At 38.6% G+C, this 17,032-nt stretch overlaps 2 protein-coding genes across 2 annotated transcripts; both read right to left on the bottom strand.

Moving 5' to 3' along the window:
* Positions 1-7,110: 7,110 nt before the first annotated feature.
* Positions 7,111-10,212, bottom strand: LOC110163726 (zona pellucida-like domain-containing protein 1). Its single transcript, XM_055147885.1, has 10 exons — positions 10,116-10,212; positions 9,687-9,907; positions 9,245-9,429; positions 9,101-9,173; positions 8,891-8,988; positions 8,419-8,499; positions 8,158-8,326; positions 7,980-8,085; positions 7,367-7,384; positions 7,111-7,247 (listed from the first exon to the last, which is right to left on the bottom strand). The coding sequence occupies exons 1-10, from the start codon at positions 10,210-10,212 to the stop codon at positions 7,111-7,113; spliced, it is 1,185 nt and encodes a 394-aa protein (XP_055003860.1).
* A 2,429-nt stretch (positions 10,213-12,641) lies between these two features.
* zpld1b (zona pellucida-like domain containing 1b) lies at positions 12,642-16,501 on the bottom strand. The gene is made up of 10 exons (XM_020928677.1): positions 16,369-16,501; positions 15,098-15,318; positions 14,832-15,013; positions 14,562-14,634; positions 14,087-14,184; positions 13,814-13,894; positions 13,571-13,742; positions 13,377-13,482; positions 13,267-13,296; positions 12,642-12,811 (listed from the first exon to the last, which is right to left on the bottom strand). The coding sequence occupies exons 1-10, from the start codon at positions 16,496-16,498 to the stop codon at positions 12,642-12,644; spliced, it is 1,263 nt and encodes a 420-aa protein (XP_020784336.1). The 5' UTR covers positions 16,499-16,501.
* Positions 16,502-17,032: the final 531 nt, after the last annotated feature.

The raw sequence follows: 17,032 nt of genomic DNA, 5'->3' as shown, positions 1-17,032 counted from the left end.
ACCAGGTATGTTTTTGATTCAGCAACAACATTATAACTAAAAGCTCACGAGACTCAATTTGGCGTAATATAGGACCTTTGATGACTGCTTGTGGACAAGATTTACTTACTTTCCCTTTTTTCAGCGAGTGGGTTATTTATCCATCGACAACTTGTTGCACTAAAAGTCAATGCTCGTATTGATGTTTCCATGAATCTGGGTGACATGAGTAACAGGTAAAATCAATGACTAAGATTATCTCTTCATCATGGCCCATGTTACTACTGGGAATTGTGTTTGGCAGCAAGTGAACAATTTATCCATAGTTTATGAGGAAAATGCAGAAATATGGGTAAACATGTTGGTTTTGAGTTATAGGTATCAAAGACAGAAAAAGAAAGGGAAATTAATTACATATGAGGTATGTATCAGACAGGTGGATATTGTGTTATTCCTGATTGGGGTATAAAGCTGCGCATAAACAAAGCTAATTAGAATTTTGTTTTTGTATCATCTTTAAACATTCATAAAACATTTTTTGTTATGAACATATTTATTTTAGTTTGTTTTTTCAATTTTCAAACAAGTCCAAAGCTAATATTGCTCAAAGAAAAATATGACTTTATATATATATATTTTTATCCGATTTTTCAAATGTAGTTTTTACTCTCTTTTCCAAAATTATTGTCCATATTGTATGTATATGTCACTGTTGTCCTAATCCCAAATTCTCATGTGCCAGTTTGCATTGTTATGCATTTCTAAGTCTGAAACATTTGTTCTCTAGTTGTCAAAGAAAGGAACAAAGCAAAGTCAAATGACACTTTTGTACTTCCTTATGCAAGCAGAAAACAAAACAAACAATTTTTTTGCACATCCATGCTAGAAAAATGCTGCTCTTGTGCTCCCAAATTACACCAAGTGCATCATTTAAACTAAAACAAAACAACTAACTTTTATCTTTGCTCAAACTGAAAGATTAGTATTCAGAAATGAATCATATTTGGAAAAGGTCTTAGCATTTTACTTCTGGTGTGGAACGTGGCTCACTGTTCTAGCCATAACCCAGCGTCTTTTGTTTAATTACTTTGTGACATTTAAGAAGTATAAGAACTTTTAGGTGTAATAGTGTCTAGTGTTTAATTGGAAGTAATAATGATAATAGATGTTTAGCGGTATGCTTTTAGGTAGCTATAGTTTTTCATATTTCTGCTGTATCATCCCCTTCAGACCTATTAGCAGCGTGTCCTAGATTCTCCTCTGTTCTCCGACACACATCACTTCATGGCGCAGACAGTCTGAGTGAGCTGCACTGTACCAACTGGCCAAGTCTTGTATTAATATTGTATAAACACAACATCTGCTGTCCAAAACCTGTCAAGACTGCTTGTTGTTCACATCTCACATGGAAAGCATTCTCTCTGTGCACAATCCAAGCATTTTAATGGCTTTCTTCAACAATATCATATGTTTAATATAATTTGCAGTACCACAAATACAACACTTTAAAGGGTCCCTATTACCCTATTTCCTGATCTGTTATAATGTTGTTTCCTTACTAAAAACATAACAGGAGTTGTGGTTTGTTTCATTCTCATACACAAACCCTGCATATTTAGGCTGAGTTTTTCTCTCAAGCAGAATACACTGTTCCGCTTTGTGATGTTATGTCGTAATAGAGGAAGTGCTCCACTGTGTTTTTAAACCCTATACACCTTCCCTACTAAACAAGAGGTAAAAGACAGCTGTTAACAAGGTGGAACAGAGCATTTTGAGCTTTGGAGCTGTATGTAGACAGACTTACAATAAAGGTTTACTCAAACATGTGTGAATCAAACAAAATACAACTCCAGGTATGTTTTTGAAGATGTCACAGCATTATAACCTGACTTAAAGCTCACAAGAATCAATTTTGTGTAATATAGGACCTTTAATCAAGTGTACTTATCTGCCTCTATTTCATGGTTAGAAGCAAAACCCTGGGATTGCGTACTGCACAAAGCCTTTTTTTCCCCCTTTTTAAGCTGAATGGCTTCGCACGTAATGGTTTGTTTATTTACTGACCTTCAGTGGCTGGAATCATATGTCACAGCTGATAACTCAATCTTGCAAGACTACATATTGATTTAAACCTCTGCATGTTGGGGATTGCACTGTCTTCCAGGTTCTAGATTCTAAACATTGTGAAATCAATTCTTGGCTCTGATAATTTTCTAAATGTCTCTCTCTGCTCTCCACCCTCATTTATTACTACTTACTTACTACCAAATAAAGCCCGCAGGCCAAAAAAGGTTAAAACTTCTGCATCAACTTTGGAATACTCATGAGAATGTATTCATCACTTGTAGAACACTAATGTTCAGTGCTTGCAGTATTTTACCATTGCAGGATAGGGTCGATCTTTGAATTTAACCAGAACAGTATCAGAACAGTAGTCAGGCTGGCGCCACTTAGTGATCTGCTCAATTTAATTTCTCTCCAGCGACTAGGTCAGGAATTGGACTACACAATATGGTTTGCAAGAACCACGGAAGTTGTAGACCGTGCACCAGCCAATCTTGGAAGAGCTGTGTGGTCCAGCACAGCAGGAAACGAAGTGGTCGAGATGGATGTAGACGAAGCCATACATTCTGTATTGGCAACGATTCTTTAGATCGAGGATTTAAAACTGGAACAAAGAGAATGTTTGGTGAATTTTATCAAGCGGAAAGACATTATTGTCCTTCTTCCTACGGGATTTGGGAAAAACGTAATATACCAGTTAGCCCCGTTAGCGGTACATTACATATGTTACCAGATAGCAGCGATTGGTTAAATAAAAAAAATAGCCGCCTACCATCAAGTGAACGAATCCTAATGCTGCGAGGCCAGATAGTTTCCATGAAGTGAAACCGGCTGATGAATCAGGCTATCAGAACAGTAGCTCATATACACAATTGAGCCTTGGTGAATAACATTCTGTAAACCTTTAACTTTTACTGCTGCCATGTACTATACAAGACTAAAAAGATATAGTCACATGTTCAAATAAATGTTAAACTAATTTACGCAACACACAATCAACACACAAATATGAGAGACCCACATTTCAACTCAGGTAGATTGTCTAAGTGTCATTTCTCTATCTTTCAGTTTCCTGACCTATCCTGAATAATCTAATCATAGAAAAGGACCTTTGCCTCCATCACCACCACGACTGAACAGACCCCACAGGACTTATTTGAATTGAGTTTTAATTTGACACCACCTTGACATTATACTCTGTTGTACTGTGGCCCGGGTGAGTCCTACTTTTGTCATCCTCTTGCTCATTATCCTGCTCCCCACTCAGTCCAGCCTATTAGCATGACTGTGACAGACTTTTATTGGAAGTCCCCATATTCCTGGAGTCCTCTGTTTACCCGCCCGCCTCAAATTACAGCTGCTCCATCAATATTTTATGATTATGCTGTCTTCTAAACCTTATGTATAGCCCACAGACAGATTCATATGCATATTAATTAGAAAATGACAGGCAATTACTCTTTCAGCTGGGGACAAAAAATATGAAAAACGCTGAAGCAAGCGTAGAGAAAGTGCTGTGAGATTTTTCTCCTGCACAAAAAGATCCTTCTATACATTGTGTGAGAAAATTGCTATATACATGACAGTTATACATATAGACTCATGACTACTGCTAGTCTAAGCTTGACTGTTCAATAGAAAGCGAAATAATAACTAGTGGAATCAAATGATAGTTGTCAGTCATATGAGTCTCATATGAAGTGACCAGTATATGCCCAAGGTTGTAAAACTAACACATGATAGCAATATAATAGCACTAGATTATGTTCATCTGTCAGTCCACATTTAGCGAGTATGCCCAAATTGTATGTTTTAGTTGACAGTCACTATTGCTTTACTTGTCTGTGTTATCATACTGAGTGACCACACCAGATGCAACTTAAACTATATAATGATTATGCACATTTTACTGGTGTTTGACAGGTTAGACCAGCAAGTGAAAAGTCACCCAAACATTACCACTCTACTGTGACATACTGTGATAGTGGACCCTGGTGGTTCCCTCCAGTAATAATGAGTCTGAGTCACATTATACTTTCTTGTATATGGGGATAATTTGGAGAACTTTGGACTATTAAATAGATAAAATATTTAACAGTGGGTCCGGTCAAGCAGTAACGGAGGGAAACAGGGGCAGATTTTTTACATTCACATAGCTCTTATTCAGAAACTAGAGGGACTATTGACATAAGTAAGGTATCAGAATGTAGGAAAGAGTTAACACTCCAACATGGTAAAGTTAAACCTGCAATATTCTTTCAAGTTGTTGACAAAAAATAAAAAAAAAACTCATGTCAGTAACAGAGGGAATGAAATATGCAGCACTTTTTGGCCAATAAATACAAACAGTGATAACTAACGGTTCTCACTTACATATCCTTAACAAACTGGTTTGAATATTTGCTTAATATAGTTTTCTGCTATATGGTACAAGATTAGGTTGAAAAACCTCTTACTTTTTGAGTAATGAGATTTTTTATTAAGAAAGGTCATGGTAACGGGGGGAAAAGTAATGGAGGGAAAATTGTGCAAGCAAGTAGAAGGTGCATGATTTTGCATAATTTGTCAGCTTTTTTCTTCCGAATACTTTAATATTACTTCAAAATGAAAGGAAACTATTTTTATAAAATATGTCAGTCCTTCCAAGCAAATTTTTATAATTTTAAATACATAAAAAAAAAAAAAATCATGTACCTTCATCAACATTTCAAAGATCGAATAACACAAGATATGATGAAATACATCAAGTTATTTACATGATTTGCAGGTCTTTGAAATTTGGGACTTAATTTTTGTTCCATGTTTCATACATGGTATGTTTAAAACTTATGTAACTTTAGAACCAAAAATGGTACAGAAAAAAGGTAAACAGTTTCATAAACTAGAGTACATATGCTATCTGTTGAATACATTTTTATATTAGATGCATTAACTTGAATTTTTGCCCTTGATGTCTACTTCTGCTTGACCGGGCCCCACTGTATTGTTAAATGCAGAGCAACAATTTTATTTTTCATCCCTCTGGATAGACCAGAATGCATTGTGAGAGTTGGAGGGGCAGTGGGACAGCAACATGTCTTCAAAATGGGCAGAATAACACACCAGACACTGTTTTAAAGAACTTATTTGCCCATAGGCTAGAGATAGCCACTAAATCTGTTTACAGAATGTACTGTACAAAATTTATAGTGATGGTTTATATTCTGTGGGGAGATTGATCACATCCATGTCTAAATCATCTAAAAACCCTCAAAATTAGGAGCCCTATTCAGGTCTGATTTACTGGCACCACTCAAGTTCGAGTCAGATTCAATAAAGTCCAAGTGCATGGTTTAAGTAGGCTATGTATAAAACACAGACCTGTGCAAAATAACCCAGTCTGCACCATCTGCATTATTGCATCAAACAATAAAAATTTCCCTCTTTCCTTCAGATTCCTTATGGCTATTAACATTTAGAGGGTAAGGTAGCTGGATGCTAAAGGTTAATGCTCACACCATTAGAGACAGAGCTAGCATGCGTTCATCCCTGTTGGTTTAATTAAATTACAGGGGAGTCATAAAAGCCACAATTATATGGAACATACAGTTACTGGGAGGGCTAATGGAGCACTATAGCACCATATCTTCCAGCTCAGCAGATTTATCCCTATCGTGTTTGAAAACGGGGCATCACGGAGTTTGTCATGGCCTACTTAACAATATAGGATGTGGTAATTAGATCATTTGTCAAGCTGGCTGATTTGCTGCTTGTTCTTATAACACAGTAACAAGGCAAAGCAACTGGCTGAGTCACACACAGGATATTGATCCTCAGCTTTGACTGAGCACATCACAACTCTGCAGGTCTCACCAAAGCAATGTGTGGTGCATTTGAAGGAAAGGAAAACTGGGCTTCTATTATGTTACTTCAGTGGTCGATACAACTATTGGATTTGTGACTCTACAGGCTTCATTAAATGGTGAACTTTTTATTGGTATGGGCACCGCTGGATAGGAAGCCATCGGAAATAGTGATTATACACCCTCTAGTGGAAGATCATTAGAAAAATATCAGCTCTAACAAACTGCTTAGCTCACTTCAAAAGTGAAACTCAAGAATAAATGTGGACTATTTTAATATATTATTTCTACTTTTCTGTTTATCAATGACAACAGTGTGTACCGTAAATAAAAATCAAGTAAAATCATTCTAACTGGCACATTATATTACATTCTGCTTTTTGTGCTGCTAGTACTACTTTGCCTATCACTCCTGTAATGTTTGTGTAAAGGAAACCATTTTTCATAATTAAAAGTACATTTTGCTGTGAAAAACATGTCACTTTCAATTCACTGAGATATTAATAGCTACCACTTGCTGGGTTTATTCAAATATAAGAAAGTGTAACTACTTTAGGTTTATTGCCTTTAATGATAATGACACAAATACATTGAACACTTACCATAATATATACAACAGTGTTCCCGTGTGCATTAATGCAACTAACAGGCATAAATAAGTCATCCAAAACACAAATTTTGATAACTTAAATACTCTTTTTGTTTTTAAACTATTTTATATGAAACATTTGACACAATGCATAAAAGCCTGTTCCTTCTACTATTAGTTAATTGCACATGCTTTCCTACACAGAACATGCAGCAGACGTGAACTGAGTCAGCTGTGGTTTTCACAAAATCATCTTAAAAACAAAACGAGGTATATGGTCCATATTTCATGATTAATACACAATTGCAAAAATAGTATAAAAATGAACAGTGTGTACAAACAAAATTGTGCTGTGACTCTGAGTTATACTTTTTTTCTCAGTTCCCATTTGTAAGTGGATAAATCTCTCTTTTTTTGTTATCTTTTTCCTTACAGCATATTTGAAGTCCTCTTTGATTAGACGTAATAGACTGTGAGGGCTTGAAAAGAAACATTAAGAGCTAGGATCAATGGGTTGTATGAGCACAACTGAAAGTTTGAAAGGCATTACGCTGAATGTTGAGCTTTGCCTTTGTCAAACTCATGGCTGCATTTTGACTCGTGCTAACCTCAGCTCATTTATATCACACCCTGCCACTAACTCAGTCGCCGTAGTTTCCGGTACAAGGATATTGCTAATAACATGGCCGCCACACCGACAACAACAAGGACTGCCACAGCCACCCCCAGACCCACAGCTGCACTCTGGTTTTCTTGCTGGTCCTTGGTCTTTTCTGTGGGCAAAGAAAAATGACTTTCACAAGAGTGCATATATATTAAAAAATACACATTTTTATGCATTTATTTCAAATCCAGACATATTGAAGAGTGAATCGAGTGAAATGAAACTTACCTTTGAGGGATGGGTCATCTGTAAGAATGAAGGGGAGAAAATATTAGACACATCTTTGTTTAAGGCCAATTCAAACAAATATGTTTTTCTATTATTCTTAAGGGTGCACTGTTTAACCTTTCTGGTGGAGGGTCCACCACGTGCTTGTTTCAGTGGGTATGTCATTGCTCTGCCTAGAATGTTCCACAGTATAACATTAAACATCTCTACCTTATATTTCTTAAATTACAGGTGGTTTTATAGCTCAAAAAACTGGAATTCTGACTGTGAGCAGGGTTTCCTGTCCACAGATCTGACCTGTAACTTGGTCTGGTTTGGTCTCCATGAAGATGAAACTCGTGTTTGTGAAAATTGAAAATTCCAGATAAAGCAATAACATTTCCATAGAGAAAATCATTTAACAGACCCTCCACCAGAAAAGTTGCAAAATGCACCTTAAAGTATTACTAGTACCATGTATCTTGTGCACTGGCTACAGTTTACTGGAACAGGCGGCATATTCCATGATTTATAGTGTGGCATTTATTTTAGTTTCTTGATCTTTGGTGTACTAATGAGTGTATCTGTGAAAGTAAAGCTATAGGAGTTTATAGTATCTTCATGCAGTACGTACGGTCCTCTGAGTTGGCCTTGATAGCCACTGTGAGCAGAGAGGGTTGACTGATGCCATCCTGGAGCACACTGGCTGTGTCCCTCCTCCTCCTGCCATTGTTACACTGCTAAAGAAAACACTGAGCTGAGCGTGGACCTGGAGTGCAACATGTGTGTTTGAGATGCAGGTGCTGGCTTACCTTAAAGCTACTGCAGGTGGAGCGTTCACATAGGCGGGTGATGCAGTGGAGATAGTAGGTGGAGACGGTCTCATTCTGCTGCTCAATGAAGCGAAAAGCCTTGAAGGAGAAACGTGCCCTTTGGCTGTCCCCATTCTCCAACATCGTGGTTAGAGGATCTATGGAACACCTGTTAAACACATAGCAGAATTAAAATGATAAGTAATTAGACAGTTATTTTTTAGAGGTAACTTCTTTATTTGTGTATATTTTTTTCCTTACGCGACAAAGAGGTTGAAGAAGGTGGAATTGGTAGGATGAGGAGACACTGAGGCATAGCAGCGGTCCAGGAGCACAAAGTATCTGTGAAGGCACAATGAGGTTCAAGCTTAGGTCAGAGACTCACTGGTCACATGTGGAATACTTACACAGTAAAGCAATCTATTATCTCCTACTACCACTACTAAGTCACATGGGTTTAATGTCTGCACTAAGGTCCATTGGGGGTTGTGTTTGTTGTTATGTATTGTGAACTGTTCCGTTAGAGTGAATGAATGTGTCATGTCTGAAATTGTGTGTTTAACTGTTGTATTTTTTTCCTTGTGCCCTTGGGATCCAAGAAGAATTACTCTAGTTAGAGACGATAAAGAGCAATCTTATCTCATGGCATGCTATCACTCAGGCCAGAGGTTTAGCTGTAATATAACTTTATGGTTGAGTCTATTGACCAATGAAGTGCTGATAAATATCTTACTGCTCTGTCATATTGGTGGCTATCACTTGCACATAGATGTCTGTTCTCAGCTCGACACCCAGGGGTGGGATGATGAGAGGGGTGGTGTAGTTTTTGTCCTAGGAATAGAAGACAGTTAGAAGCATATTATGTGCTCCTACATAACATAAATGTTGCCATGTTTCAGAGCAGAAGAAATGAGTTTGTGTAAAGTGTAGCATAAGGTGGCACCTTGTACAGGCCCATTCTGAGTGTGCTGACAAAACTCCCATTTTGGTCCTTTAGAGCAATGGAGGACGATGACCTGCAGGAGTGAGCGCACACATAAACATGATGGCGTCATTACCACAAGCACAAATCAGAATGTGGACTTACACATCCACACGGGTGTTGTTGATGAGGTACTCCAGCGGGTAAGCACAAGAGTAGTAATACTTGAGCTCTGCATTGTAGGTGATGGTCCCAGTGGTGGGGTCATACGAGCGAACAATCCCACTGATGTTAACAGTTTGGATGTTGGAAAAGTCTGAGAAGACTCCAGTCCCTGGGGCGCTGGTCGTCTGTTACAACACAGCAGTTTAGCTTTTTAATTCATAAAAAATATTTAAAATTAAATGGTATTTGGGTGTTTAATCCAAGAAGAATTAGGAATAAAATAAAGAATTAAGTAATAGAGAAACAACCATCTTAATGTCCCTCTCAGTCTTATGTGAGTAAATGAGAGTGAATGCCTTTTATCTTGCGTAAACCTGTAGGCTTGGTTTAATTTGTGTTTCCTTACAGAAAGGGTCGTTTTTCCACTGGGGTTTATACTCACCCTAAAGTTGCTGCCACAGGCATTTAACTCTCTGATGGGAAACTTGAATCTGGCCACCGGGGGGAACACTGTGGTGTCCAATGTGCTCTGGCAGGCCACATCGTCACTTATATGGTTCAGTCTCAGTAAGCTCGCATTGTAGCCAGTGTAAATGACGGGACAGATCTGAATAGCCAATTCAATGTGTCTTGTACCACACATCACTGCGATATCAGTATATGCTAGCAGAAGCAGAAAAAAAGAGAAATATTTAACATTTGTACAATTAAATGGTGCAATACAAAATTAATTGGACATAACTTGTTGTTATTTCTAAACTAGTCATAAATAATATTCCTTACTAATATTATGCACATGTGATTTGCTATTAAGATGAAGGCATTTGAACAAAGCATTTAAATCATGGCATATGTGACTATAGTCGGTTACCTGGCCGCCTGGCCTCGTTCCCACAGTCGCCGAGAGTGAGGGCCGTCTGGCCCACAGTACACAGAGAGGTCAGTATAAGCAAGAGGAATAAAGCCATCTCACTGCTCTGCCTCAGAAACGCTGCAGCAAAAACACACACAGTTATAAAAGTACAGATCCAGTGCAGAGGTCCAGTGGGTAAACAAATATAATCTGATGGACGGGTGTAGAGGCTGCCTCAGACATTACCTCTTCTGTGTCTTTGCAGGTTTTACATCATTAAGGTGAGGGCAGTTTTTTATATACACCTGTTTTGAGGTCTCACCCTGCTGCAGGATTGGATGGAAATAGGGTCATAGCCACTTTGGTGGGGCTGCTTCAGTTTGCTGAACAATTCACTTTTGTGGTTATGGTGCAGAGTCCTTTCCCCGGGCCACAAGATGAAACCAAACACATTCATCTTCAAAGTATGTGTCTTAACAACATCCATACCTCTTTGTTACTTGTTGTGAAATGCAGCCCTTTGCCTTCAAATATGAAACTTAATAAAGGAAGGTATGTGTTCTTTTACTCACTGGGGACCTCACACAATGGGAAAAATGAGGACTGCTTTTTAGAGCAGTAGAACAGTTTAATGATTTAATGTCATCTGGATGACCGTTCATTGAAGAAATACAACCTAGTATTATAGTCACAACATCCAACAAGCTTCCAAATGCAAATATAATGTTTATAGCATTTTGGTTTACTCATATTTTTCCCTAATTTAAAGCTCTTTTGCACTTAAGGCTGATGATGGACAGCAGGAAACCGAACCCTGACAGGTGAGCCACCTGGGAAGGGGAACTCTCATCGGGGTCTAGGACAAGAATGGGCGTTTTTTACAGTCTTTTGTGCAGTGTGTGAAACCAGCAGTCTAAACATGTTATTAGTAATCACATGACATGAGGCCAAATAAGTGCCCTCTGCCCTGTTTGCTAGCACTGGTCACTGTGCTGTAAGTGTATGGAAATTTATAAGTAGAACATCTTTTGAAAATAATGAGAAGAAAAAGCTGGAAATGGGCTTCTAAGTCTACAGGCAACAGATGTAATAAGACTGAATTCAGGTAGTTTTAATTCAGTTGCAACTTCAAACTTTTAGTCAAGTAGAAGTAACATGTGGCATAACATTTTCTCTCACCCACCTGGGAGTTTCACCTCCGATGGCAAAATGGGAGACTAGTCTGCTGCTCTTTTATTCAGTTTTATCAGTGGTCAGGGCAGGCAATGGACGCACCACAAAATGTGGTTGAAATCAGGGATTAGAGAGATAAGAAGAGCACCACAGGTCAGAAAACATCCAGAGCTGGACACATGAGAGGCGCACACATTCATATATAGGGCATCGACAGTCCAAATCAATGTGGCAAATCTGAAAGATTAATGCTGCACTTATCGAATGGATTCAGGCACAGACTGGTGAGCTCATTTTCTCAGAGATTGGACTTTTACAAAACTACATTTTTATACTTCTGAAGAAAGATGGTAACTTTAAGCCAGAAATGATTGCTGTTTTGTTGTTGTTTCTAGATAAATCCTTTATTATGATGCAAATCAAATTGACCATTAGTTGCTTGTACATTCTTAGACAAATGTTTTGATGAACAGGTTTCCATCTCACTGTGATTTTTGGTAAATTTTGGACTACATTTATTTCACTTTTTTAAATAAATAATTACGTATAAATCTATTGTAGAAATACACTGTGTAGAGTGCACACTTTAGAGTGTGCAGATTCGGCATTGAATAAGGAACATGAAATCAAATCCTTCACAAACACAGGTAGTACAGACGTGACATCAGTGCCAAAGTCCTTTGAGTGCGAGCCAAAACGCAACACTGTCCCACACAGATCCAGTCTCGACTGTCTCAGGACACCATCCTGGGCCTGTTTTAGGTAATCACAACTGTGGCTTTTAGGTTATGACCACACATGCACTAATGATGCTTCTCCAATAGTGCACTTTATGTTACAATATCTTCACTCCATTAGCCTGAAAATTGCTCTTTTAAATGACTGTGTTGGTCTAAAATCTGCACCTAAATATGATTTATTTTTCAAAATGCATGAAAACATGCAGTGCAAATATGTATGGTAGATCTACTCACCTCTTGTGCCTTTCAGACATCATATGAAATCCCGTCCTGGCACCGGGCACTGGGTTTTGACTACCTCACACAATTTTCACAGACTCTGAGATTGCAAGAGTCCAGAGAGCTCTGTCTTGTCAACGAATCAAAAATCAAATTGGAAAAATGTGGTATATGAACCAAAAAATTGTTTATATTTCTTAGAAATAAAATGCTTGTTATGCAAAAATGTGATGTGGTATAATCTGTTTTATTGTAGCTAATATTGTTTTTTGTGTGTGGGTTTTTTTTTGTTTTTTTTTTTTTTTTTTTTGAGCTTTTATGGGTATAAGATAACATTAATACAGACAATCAAAACAGTGCACCAAAATGTTCTAGTAAACAAATTTAATGAAAAACATAATGAGCTACAGGTTCATTTAAAGTTGGAGTTTAGAACACCTGAGGATGCACCGGGGGGATGACGGGGCTTCTGCAGGAGGCGGACCGAAAACAGGAAGAAGCCCAGACTGGCTCCGCCCAGAACCACCACACCTGAGATGAGGGCACTGGTCAGAGGGTTCAGGGGCAGGTCGTTAGCTGAGGCTGAAGAAAAAATTGTGCAATAGTAATATATTTCACACCAGTAAAAAGATAGCATGTTGGAGGAAAAAATCAAAGTATTTAATATTTAACGCCTCCCTAATCCTGCCCTGATGATTCCTCACAATTCTAAACTCACAAAAATTCCATCTTTTGCTATCTTTTGGATCTTTTAGGGTAGGCCTGAAAGTGGGCATCTGTTTTGCAGTACAGTAGATGGGCAGCTTTTAGATTTCCCCAAAACAACCACTTTTTGATATTTGTGAAGAACACAGAATAAGTTACATAAGCTTTACTATGTTTGTGAGAATGAATCACTAGCTCAAACTGACTTCAGAGAGCCAGCTTTGAGTGCTCTCCACAAGCATTTCAACAGGCAAAATCTAGTATAACACTGTCAATGTCAAACATTTAGCAATTTTGCATATTGCCTCTTGCAGATGTCAGTGTTAACTTACCAAGTTGAGAGTTGTTGGCAGGAGTTTCATCTAAAACAAAACAAAGCATTAATTTTGATTTTGAAAACAGACATAAAGGTCTGAGATGCGAAGTGCTACAATGGTCCTACCTGTTCTGGTGATGATGGGTCCTGCTGTGAGTACTGTGTTTCCAGAAGTGGGCACTGGATAAATCTGAATGTGCTCTCCATCCCGCCTGCGTCGTTTTCCACAGATCTGCTCACACAGTCATTCTTTATGTTACAGGAATATGACACTTCAAAAAAACAAAAACAAAAAACCCTAAAATCAAAAATATGCTCACTGGAATAAGTGTGATGCAGTCATCTGCTCTGCACAACTTGGTGACGCAGTGGAGAAACACTGTGGACATTCTCTGGTGTCTGTGCTTTACAAATCTGAAGACCTCGAAGGAAAAGCGCCCTACCTGACTTTTCCCATTTTCAAAAACGGTAGTCTGCGGGTCTTTGTAGCATCTGAGTCACAGAAACATCCTGAATAGTGGATTATCATGCATATCTTTAAGAAGAAAAAAAGGCGAGATTACCCAAAGAAAAGGTCATAGCGCAGCTCGTCATTTGGATTCCCTGAGGGCGTAGTGTAACAGTAGTCCATGAAAACGTTCCACCTGCAAGAGGGACAGAATTATGAGATTGTATAAAGGATAGGGCCATAGCTGCACATGAGAATCCTTTTTACACTGCAGACACTGGCGCCCAACTCTAATAATATAATGGCATAATGGCTCAGAGGTAAGGACTAAATGTGGAGAAGTGCAACTAGAAGTTTGTCAAATCCTTATATATTTAAAGATTTTTACCGTCGGTCTAGGTTTGTAGCTTTGACCGCAGCGAAGACTCTAGTTTTCAATGCCAGTCCGCTCATAGGGATAGACAGAGTGTGACTGTATGATGTATCCTGAAAAAAACATATAAATATTGAAAATGTTGCTTTAGGTGTTGCTATGAAGAATATGTTTATTTTTTTTGCCCCGCAGAGACCTTTCAGTCTGGTAACATCAATGAAAGATTTATTTTTTGCCTTGTTGAATCTCCCTATGCAAATCACAAAAAAACATGGACTCGGATTTCAGGTCCAATTTCCAATTAAAATCTTTTACTTTTAATTTTTATTTTAAAACACAGTGCTATTTCCACAAATTTGTGAATAGAGTCCAAATCAAGTCTCAGTCAAATTAAATGGTCATTAGTCACTGAATAGGTTTCCTGTAAATTATGTTATTATATACATTTTTTAGAGTTATAATATTTTATAGAGTTATAATTTGTACTCACATTATACAAGATCATGCTCAGTGTGCTCACAAAAGTGCCGTTGCTGTCCTTGATGGCTACAGTTGCAGAAGAGCTGTGAAAATATGCATTTTCCATTTTGTATTTGCATTGAATGTGGGAGTCATTCACAAGAGACTTTTACTAAAAGAAAAATTATACCAATGTTCTCTAACCTTTAACCTCTTCATTCAGATTATAAATATTTTCCAAGGCACACATAAAAACCTGTGTATCTAAGCACAGTAAAAGAACATTCTATACTCTTCTTACGATGCCAGTTGCGAGTTGTTGACCAGATACTCCAGAGGGTAGCTGCAGCTGAATTTATACATCAGACCAGGTAGATAGCTGATTATAGTCGGCGGGTCGGGTGTGTCGATGAACCCAGAGACATGCCCAATTTGCACCAGTGACATGTTGCCGTATGCATTCACCCCATAGGCTGTGGACACCTGTTTAGTGAGATACAGGACTTTTGTGTACATTGAACATCATTAGTGCTGAATGATGAATTTTCTCATTGATTGCGTCTTTACCACCAGGTTGTTGCCGCAGGCCTCCAGCGTGCTCAGACTGATGCTGAACAGGAGTGTGGTGGGCAGTGTGTTGTTGTTGATGAAGCCCCTGCAATGGCCATCGTTATGGTGACCGTTGAGGGCCAGGTCAGCATCAGTGTAGCCAGAAAACAACACAGGACAGAAGTTGATCTTCAGTGTGATGGTTTGGACCCCACAGTATACATCTATATCCCCCTCTCCTGTCAAACAGTAAGTTAAAAAGTTGGTGCGTTATTATTAGGTTGTATATATTCTACAAAAAGTGTTACACAAATTATTATCTGTAGCTTTCATTTTTTTAATCACAAATCCTCTCAACTAACAGCATTCAAGAAAGACATACTGTGTCCTGGAGCAAAGTTGCCCTGGTCAGTCATACCAACTTTCTTTTTAAACAATAAAAAGAGAGAAGTCTGGGTTGCCAATTTAAGGCATTTCATCCTCTTTGCCTGCAGCGCCTGTGGCACTGCTGTATAAATCAGGTAGTGTGTATTTGCTGCTGGTTGGAGAGATTTTGAAATTGTAAGGCTCCATCAGTCTACCCCAGGGCAGTTGTGGCTACACATGCATTATAGACTGATGTAAGAGCTCCTTTACGTGTTTGAAAACTTCTGTAAGTAGCCTAAGTATAGTTATTAAGAAAAAGTTTGTTTGCCTAATTTGTCTATTGCATTTCAAGTTTCTTTTCTTTCTTTTTTATTCATTAAAGGTGCACTGCACAACTTTTCTAGTGAAGTGTCCACTACCTGCTTGTCTCCACAAAAGTGTTATTGCTTTGTCTAGAATGTTCCACAGTACATATTAAATCCATCTATCACAAGTGAGACAAGCAGATTACAACACTATGCCACATTACTATTCAGATCTGTGAAGAGTTGTCCCGATTCACAGAAGGAATTATTGTATTTTTGAGCAACAGAAATACATATAATGAATAAATGCTAGATGAATATGTTTAATGTCATACCATGGAATATTCCAGGGAAAGCAATAACACATCCATAGAGACAAGCAGATAGTGGACCCTCCTTCAGAAAGGTTACACAGTGTACTTTTACATTGTGTACGGTTAAATTGCAGAAACAGAGTTTTCTAACTAAAGCCAAAGGGAATCTCAAAGAAATGATTTTGCCTGTGTACACTGCTACATTTGCGTTTACCATAGCACAGCACCTTTTCATGGCTGTTATCTTCTATTATCAAATATGCAACAGCTCAATGCAGAAGGATGCTATCAGGATGCATCTCACCCGGGAACCTGCTGTGGAAGTTGGCGTCACAGTTGTATCCGTTGAACTGCGCAGAGACTGAGGCTGCGTTGCTCATCAGCACCAAGATAAAGTACACAGGTGTCATCTCTGCACCTCTGCACACCGTCATCTTCACAAGGTCAGCATCGCATTAACCACATTCCTTGGGTACAACACTCAAAACAGCACTTATCTTCAAATATGATGTTCAAAGACAATATTCCCTCTAGCGCCAGACTATTGGTGCCTCTGACCTCTATCAAAGTACCTTCCTGGTTCCTATAATCCTTCTCTATCCTGCTTCCTTTGCTCTGTGTTGCTTGACTAACTCATTTTGGCCCATGTTCATCAGACTCCCCTCTTAGTATCACTTTTTTCAAACGCTTTTTACCTGTCTCGCCTGCAATAATAGGCTGGAACCCCCCTATATTCAAGTTTGGGACAGGCCTAATTCTGCATGCCCAATCGCCCCATCAGCTTTATGAATATCTGTTGTGTGCGCAGAGATGAGAGAGATAGAGGCACCCATTATCCATAAAACGTCCAACAAAACCTGCTCCGATGCCATACATGGGAAACTCCATCGGAACTGAATGCTTTGGACAAATCTTTTGACGGCGCCCAGAAACCTGAGTGCTCTCCGAGGGGTTCTCACTGGTTTTCC

The sequence above is a fragment of the Boleophthalmus pectinirostris genome, unplaced genomic scaffold (genome assembly GCF_026225935.1).
Source record: "Boleophthalmus pectinirostris isolate CB_2022bp ecotype Guang Dong unplaced genomic scaffold, ASM2622593v1 HiC_scaffold_9, whole genome shotgun sequence".
Taxonomy (NCBI): domain Eukaryota; kingdom Metazoa; phylum Chordata; class Actinopteri; order Gobiiformes; family Gobiidae; genus Boleophthalmus; species Boleophthalmus pectinirostris.
This window is presented reverse-complemented; position numbering and strand designations above follow the sequence as displayed.

Excerpts from the sequence above, each read along its gene's own strand:
- LOC110163726 (XM_055147885.1), bottom strand. The coding sequence starts at position 10,212 with ATGGCTTTATTCCTCTTGCTTATACTGACCTCTCTGTGTACTGTGGGC. Across the intron at positions 9,174-9,244 it reads AACAACACCCGTGTGGATGT|GTCATCGTCCTCCATTGCTC; the intron begins GTAAGTCCACAT and ends TCACTCCTGCAG. Across the intron at positions 8,327-8,418 it reads TTCTTCAACCTCTTTGTCGC|GTGTTCCATAGATCCTCTAA; the intron begins GTAAGGAAAAAA and ends TGTGTTTAACAG.
- zpld1b (XM_020928677.1), bottom strand. The coding sequence starts at position 16,498 with ATGACGGTGTGCAGAGGTGCAGAGATGACACCTGTGTACTTTATCTTG. Across the intron at positions 14,635-14,831 it reads AACAACTCGCAACTGGCATC|CTCTTCTGCAACTGTAGCCA; the intron begins GTAAGAAGAGTA and ends ATATTTTCACAG. Across the intron at positions 13,297-13,376 it reads ACCCATCATCACCAGAACAG|ATGAAACTCCTGCCAACAAC; the intron begins GTAGGACCATTG and ends GTTTTGTTTTAG.